This window comes from Bipolaris zeicola (genome assembly GCF_000523435.1).
Source record: "Bipolaris zeicola 26-R-13 unplaced genomic scaffold scaffold_133, whole genome shotgun sequence".
NCBI classification, from domain to species: domain Eukaryota; kingdom Fungi; phylum Ascomycota; class Dothideomycetes; order Pleosporales; family Pleosporaceae; genus Bipolaris; species Bipolaris zeicola.
The window spans coordinates 62,212-69,757 of record NW_006912182.1 but is presented as its reverse complement, the minus strand read 5'-3'; the positions used below and the strand labels follow the sequence as shown (position 1 = coordinate 69,757).

The window sequence follows — 7,546 nt, the reverse complement described above, 5'->3', positions numbered from 1 at the left end:
GTGGGGGGACGTCTATTTCCCTCTACTGCGCGATAGCGCGCTAGATGCACGCTTTAAGAGTAGTCGCAAACGATATTGTATAAGAGATTTGTATATATTTAGCTAAAATTACACCTATTCTAGGAAACTTGAAGTTGGTGTGAGTGGTATTAGCGGGATAGTTTGTAGTCTTTTCTCGACTTTTCTAACTGAGTCACCTTACATTCACACACGCTCAACCTAACTTATCACTGAATTGATTAGGACCCCAGCAAACTTTTATTTCACTGACAATTTCGAACTCGCACCCAGCCAACGTACAAGTACACGTTTCCAACCGGCCAACAAACTACCCCATCTGCCCCCGAGAAAATGCAAAACCAAAGGACCATCCCAAACTCAAATGCATTCACTCCCCACCCCATCTCTTCCGGAACTTGCAAACAGAAAAGTTCTTTTTTTTTCTTTACCTCCATATATCCCCAACCCCATTCCCTTATTCTCAACCCCGATGTATAGAGCGAGACAATGAGGGTAAATCCTAGTTCACCGGCGTCCCACACTCGTGACAATTCTTGCCCGGAACAACCCAGACGGTGTCGCCGCGTTCGAGACAGGCGGGGCAGCGGCGGCCGGGGACCTAGGTGTTGTATTTAGCATATTCATTTTGGTGGAGAGAGGGAAAATGGGCAAGGGGGAAACGTACAGGCATTGTGGTTATACCTTCTGCGTCGTTCATGCAGGGGATTGAGATGGTGGAGAGGGGGAAGTGCTTGCACATCTTTTCTTCTTTCTATGTTTGGGTTTTTGCGGGGGGGGGGGGTGGTTGGAGGAGGGTTGGTTGAGCGGTTAGGGCGAGGATGGAATCAGTGAGACTGAGGGAATCAAACAGAAGCGGTGGATGCAGATGGTGGTGATGGGGTAGCTGGTTTTATATACTCATGCTTTATAGACTTTGTATAACGGGCTATCTAGAAATAGAAGGATACATGTACAGTGTGTATTGTGGCGTTTTTTTTAGCCGACATGGATACGCAGCTTCCCGGCTTGGGATTGGGATGAGATGTGGAGTTTTCTGAGTTTCTCGTTTGTTCGGGTATCGCAGGTGCGCATGTGCGGGGATGAGGTGGTGGAGCCTGGCTTGCCTTGGTTGACGGGATAAAGTGCTGACGGATGGATGGGTGCGGATTTGTGGTACACAAGTTCTGCTGGTAATGCGAGGCGGATATGTGAGTGTTGTGATCCCTGCTGATTTCCCCTTGAAAAGCCGCTAGATGCTTTCGAATTGAGGTTCCATGCTGTGGCACACCGATGGAGATACTGGTATACGCGGGTGTCACGAAGGGTTAACGGTTCAAGCGGAAATAGTAAAAGTATCAGCTTTGTCCTTGTTCACTGGTATGTCGTCAAGGTTGGTGCGATACAATTGTACCGCGCACTCTGGTCTTTTCTTTCAAACAGGGAAAGATTGCAATGGTTGCACAAGCATATATTAGATCATGCGGATATCAATACACGTACCGTCTGGGCCGTTCTTCTCTCTAGATTCCAAACTCTGTTTCGTTCGGTAAGTGGCCTCATGTATCATTGTACCCGTGTATCTTGATTTCATCGGTGGAGAAATGGGAAAAGCGGGGTGACATCTCATTTGCCAATTACGCTAGTATTCGGTACCAAAGTTGTTAGAATCAGTGATGTACTGAATAGTAACGGTGAAGGCGAAATTGCACGTCGTTTGCGCGGGTGAGGCACGTCGATTCGCCATATCATATCAGGGACCTGTGTTTTGTGCACGACTAGTGGTTCCAAACGCGCTGCCTTTTCGTCTCCGTGCTGTCCAGTATTGCTGATGCAATGGATGCAAGCATAGCAGTGATTAACAAAGGAGGGGAAGAAGCGGCTCGCGGATACTATTGCTCGTTTTCTGCTTTTTGGCACAAACGGCGCTACCCTGGCCCACACATCTCCTCGAGTTCATGGGTAGTAAAGCTTAGGAGAGCTTACTAGTCGTGCAACGTGGTATGTGCACCAAAAGACAGGGACTGTTGCAGCACGGAAAAATTGATATCGATCGATCGGATCGCTGGTACTAGTATTGTGCTACGGGTGTTTGTGTGTGTGTAGTGTGACCCTGCTGCTAGCCGTTCCCCTGGGCGTCTAGTCGGCAGCACTGGGCCGTTTAGTGTAACTACAAGGTGGCGATGGTAGTCGTCGGAGGGACAAGCAACTGTGGGCCGTATTGGTGCTGCTGCTTGATGGGTTTATTGCGATACGCGGATGCAGTGCTATCTTTGCGTGATCTGGTTGTCTTCTAATAAGAGTGATAGAGGGAACACGGTTTCTGTACTATGATACAAGTCAGATACCTATGCTGATGCACTTGGCATTCAAGTAAAGGAAGGAGCACCCTTGGACCCCTCACTGCATTAACATCGCTATCCCAGCACTTAGGTGAGCTAAACCGACGGGAATGAAGATCTACTCAGGTATATTTAGACATTAACCCTTATCTACTCGCACACAATATCTAAGGCAAGCAAAGAGAGTGGTCAGAAACTGGGTTGTTGAACAGATGGATTGATGCCAGATAGTTCGCCCATCTCCCATTCATCTGCTTTCTACATACCCCCTCCCTTGTGCCCTTGGACTAACCCACGAAAAAAAGAAACAAAAACTGGTGCACATGCACTGTGCTGCACTGCACAGCACTCCAACTCTCACCAGGATGAGAGGGTGAGAGTGGCCTACACAAGTGTGTATGTGTGTGTGTGTGTGTGTTGATGTAATGCCTTAAACGCCATAGTATCCAGATATGCTACAGATGCCTTTTGAGCCCGGGAATCAAACTTGGTCATGATCGTCGTAGAGTGTAGTGAAGCGCACGCTGGTGTATGCAGTGGCATTGGACCAGTTCACCACAAATGGTGAGCGGTAACAGGGACAGCACTAAGACTGACTGGCTGTCTGGCGCTCGTGCTGTGTCATGACCCACCGCATCTTGTCGCGCGTCTCGACCATGGCGTCTACCAGCTTCTGAGCCTCGCGCTCCTTTTCTGGCAACGCGCGTCGCAGCCTCTCTGCTTCAGCGATAAGGGCATCCATTTCCTTGCGGTGTTCCTTCTTGTACGCTTCCATAAGGTTGGTAAGCTTGGCTTCGGTTCGGTTGGAGCGGGATGACTCGTGCTGTAGCTGATCGCTTATGATAGCCTGGCGCTTGATCTTATCGGCGTCCTCTAGTCGCTTGCGTCGCAGTTCGTTCAGCTCCTGGTTGATGAGGCGGACCTTGTTCTCGTAGCCGTCGGTGATGCGCTTGAAGCCGTCGCGAGCCGTTTCGAGGTTGGTGTCGGCTAGACCCTTCATTTCATACGCCTGTGCCAGCTGTCGCTGCGTCTCTGACCTAGTGTCACCCAGCATCTTGAGGGCTTCCTCGGCTCTCTGCTCTGCCATCTTGCGCCGGCGGATCTCGGTGTCGAGCGTGGCCCTGAGCTCTTCCAGCTTCCGGTCCTTCCGCTCTATGGCGCGCGCATTTGTGTCAGCGAGGACTTGGAGGTGCTGGTACTCGGCACGCGAGTCTTCAGCTCTGGTTTGGGCGGCGGACACGCGCTTGGCCTCATCTTCTCTGGCCAGCTTCTCGGCAAGCAGTTCTCGGCGCAGGCGGTCGTTTTCTTGGGTGATCTTGTCAATGTACTGTGAAGTCTTTGAGTTTGGCGTGCTGTGGTGATTTGGGCGGGCCCAGGAGTTGTTCTCGTCGGTAGCCATTGGGGCCTTGTCTACGGCGAAGGGACCTGAGACGTTGCGATGTGACGTATACGATGGCATGACAGCCGGGGACTTTGAGCGTAGGGGGGTTGCGTTCGCAGTGCGAAGAGCGTCGTCAGGCCAAGCTGCACCGTTTATGTCATTTCTCTGGAGAACGCGGCTGAAATTGAGTTCGGGCAGATAGGGAACAGAATCTTTGTGGCACAAGTCAGCATAAACGTGGGACAGTGAGCGTCCCGTCGGATAGAGGCGAGGCGGAGGCAGGCAATTGCGGTGTTGAGGCGGCAATGAGAGAGGTGATGGTGGTGTTGACGCTCGTTCCCCGAGATACGCCATGTAGGGCACAGGGCACAGGGCACCACAGCGAACGACAGGGGCCCCACTTCTGGCGCTAAGCCTTACCTGGAACCGCAGTCACCAAGACTCCCTTTTTGCGGCGAAACATGATCCATACTACGCTTCGAGTGCGAATTTCCATCGGCCGTGCCATCTATTTTGTAATCAGTCGGGCCATGTTTGTTGAGAAACACCCTTTCCTCGCCCCAGCACCTCTCTGCCCGCTCATAGGGCGCCTGCATCAATCCACCGCATAGACGGCAATCTCATGGGAGATTGTTGGCGACAAGAAGACAAAAAAGCATATACCCTGTGGCTCCTGGCATTGTCTCGTACCTTTCCCATGGCTTTCTCTGTCTCGTACTTGTGTCTATCTCTGGGTACAATGCGTTGTCTCTGATTCACTTGCGATATCGCTTGTTCCGGTCGGTCTGAAGGGCGAGGTGGGCAATGGCTGAGTGCGATTCTTTTGTCAACCAGACCGTGGGCCAGACAAGACTCATCTATCTTTGTACAAGGCCTGGACTAACTATCTTCAGCTGCCTGCTGTCCTTCCTTCTGGCCTATCTGCCTCTATCTTGATCGCAGAATCATCATGGGCATGCAGGGTGCGCCAATCACCGAGGACCCTCTGGCCAGGTACGGGCCGCTATGGGGCCGGCTCCCCAGCAACAGCCTTACTCCAAGTGACGTGTGCGTGTCCACCCCTATGAAACGCGCCATATCAACCTCTGCAGCAGCGTTTTGCCGTGCTGGAGTTATAGAGTTTACGCTTGCTTGTACCTAGGATACACATGCCATGTCTCTTCTTAGGAATGCTAAACATATATATCCAACCGCCATCTATCCCTTGCAGACGGCCATATCACAATTCCCTTTGTCCCTCAAACAAGACCGATCAAACTCATGCGCCTCATGCTCCTCTTCCAACATACTCCACATTAAACCACCCACGTGGCTCAGCTTCACCGCTAATGAAGCCCAGCCAATGTCTTGCTTACACACAAGACTACACGCGGCAACAGGACCGATCTAAACATGTGCCTGGTGTTTCATCGCGCTGTTCAAACTAGTGACGAAAGATGTTAGACTCACAAGCTGTCTGGCCAGTCTAACATCGGTTCCTTTGCGTCTCAGACACAATGCCATTGCGCAGACATGCATCCGACGACAGATGACGAGGACTAGTCTTTCACCACCCTGCCTTGTGTGTTGTCTCATTGTCTCATTACAGTGACTTGGCCACACCTTCACATGCTATTCAGTACCTTCGACCCAATCACCTGGGGAAGCGCGTAACAAGTTAAAGGCGGATATCAATTTCCCCCGGCTATGTACACTGCCTATGAAACAAACTCCAGACCTACATGACAGAGTCTAAAACATATCGGGAGCCTTCTTCACCCGCATCTTGCCCTCGAATGGCTTCTCCGAAGAAATGTCGTTGTTCCTCAGCTTCTCCAGCTTCCGCTCATTCTCTTCATAGGCTAGTTTCTTGTACTTTTCAATCACCTTGTCCATTTGGACCTGGCTTCCAGCAGGCACATTGTACGGAGATCCCACGTTCATGATCCTGCCAATTGTTAGCATTTACCTCTCTTTACAATCATAAATCCTGTATTTTTATGTCCAACTCCATTCGTCCCTAACATCGCATATTCTCCAATGTGCCAGGACAAGACGTACTCTGGGAACTTCATCTCAACGTGCTCCTGGGGCTTCGTGTTCAGAAACAGCACACGGTCCTCGCCCGCCTGCTCAATCATCCTCACGTGCAAATCGTTCTGCGCAGTCCACTTGTCGTGCAGTCCGGTCGTAGCATCGGCAATCAAACGGGTAAAGTATGGCTTGCTGTCATCGCCGTCGGTGCGCGAGAGGCTGTATAGGGCCAAGCCTGCGGGGATAACGCCAATTGTGCCATAGAAACCCCACTACAAATGCCAATTGCGTCAGCATATCTCCTCTTCATCTCTTGGTGGTCGTCCAGAATGGTATTGTAGTATTTTGAATACATGATTGAGCTGGGCCGGGGCAATGGGGAGGGAGGGGACATACGCCCATGGGCTCGTCAACGGCCGGGCTTGCATGGCCATGAGCTTCGTCGTGTGCGTAGCGGCGCGATTGGCGCGATAGCGGAGTTCGGCTCGTGCGGGCAGCAGCCACTGCTGTCCGGCGGAGTGACTGCATCGTGTGAGTGTAAGGCGGCGTTTGAAGGTCGTCGGCCGTTGTATTCGCGATGATGCTGAGCTGCGAGAAGCCGTTTTAGTCAGCAATATTAGCGGCTTGGCACATCGTGCACTGCCAGAGTTGATCCATAGTTCCTTGAACCGTTTCTTTGACGCAAACGCAGTATGAATTCTTCGGGCCAGGAATCACAGATAAGAGAGTCGCCCAGCATCTCCTCAAAACTACCATAACGCATGTTTCAATCAGTGCCAGCATCAGACGCGCAACACACAGCTCCAAGCGCTTACTACCGTGAAGGCACCGCGTAAGCAAGGTATAGTGAAAATCCCTTGAAACTGGCCTGTAAAGTACCATTACTCTCGTAAGCCATCTTCCATATGTCTATCGTTATTTCTGCAATTTATGCATCATCACATTGTATGCGCATGTACCGCAGCGTTACGGGACAAATACGACGGACTATGCCGAGATAATTTTAGATCCCCCACCCCTATACGGTGTTGCAGATTTGAGTTGCACCTCTGGCCTCTGACCGACTGTTATCTCTGTGCTAGATACTGATACCCAAAAAAAATCAGCCTGCAGTTGTGGTGCGCTCGTTCGGCAACATCACGCGCCAAGATTTGGTGTGTTGCGAAGCATCACCATCGCAAGCTTACTTATCTGGCCGGTATGATCAGAATGTTTCCTGCAAATTCTTCAAATCCAATCTAAGCACATCATGTTAGCGGTGTGGATCATGCCTCAACTTCTGCACAGCTTACGGGTCAGCTTATGTCATTTCAATGCCCCGAACTCACAGCCCGGTCCCATGTCGCATCGCACCACCCTTCAGCGTCCGACGTATACTTACTTTTATCTTATTTCTTTATCATTCGCATAGGATAGTCCACTGCGAAGCAGAAGAATTCAGGTACACCATATCTTCAAACGTACGATCAAACATTGACGCCTGTTCAAGGATCAATCCAGTCTATTAGCGCCCCGATCCGCTTATGAGCTTGCGTATGTCATGATGAAGAAGGCAAGGTCCTGGGCTGCTAGTCGCTCCACTCGTCTCGCTCGGTTTTGGTTCCAGAAACCCCCCCGAAAAACAAACTTTCATTAAGCTTTTTACTAGTTAGAAACGCCAAACGCGCCAATAAGCATCCAACGTTGAACTTGATGCTTGATCTACTACGCTGGAAATCTCGGTGAAAATCCCTGACAAAGAAACAATTTGGACACATACCCTTCTCACCCGTGCTTTCCAAGGACCTAGTAGCTTTCGATAAGAACAGTAAGC

The 7,546-nt window shown here is 50.7% G+C and overlaps 2 protein-coding genes across 2 annotated transcripts; both read right to left on the bottom strand.

Moving 5' to 3' along the window:
• Positions 1–520: 520 nt before the first annotated feature.
• COCCADRAFT_101827 (uncharacterized protein) lies at positions 521–760 on the bottom strand (the record flags this gene model as incomplete). The annotated part of the gene is made up of 2 exons (XM_007716288.1): positions 521–619; positions 686–760. 2 exons carry the CDS (start codon positions 758–760, stop codon positions 521–523), a joined length of 174 nt encoding a protein of 57 aa, XP_007714478.1.
• A 2,165-nt stretch (positions 761–2,925) lies between these two features.
• COCCADRAFT_101807 (uncharacterized protein) lies at positions 2,926–6,261 on the bottom strand (the record flags this gene model as incomplete). Its single annotated transcript, XM_007716287.1, has 5 exons — positions 2,926–3,932; positions 5,343–5,437; positions 5,459–5,647; positions 5,761–6,005; positions 6,130–6,261. The coding sequence occupies 5 exons, from the start codon at positions 6,259–6,261 to the stop codon at positions 2,926–2,928; spliced, it is 1,668 nt and encodes a 555-aa protein (XP_007714477.1).
• Positions 6,262–7,546: the final 1,285 nt, after the last annotated feature.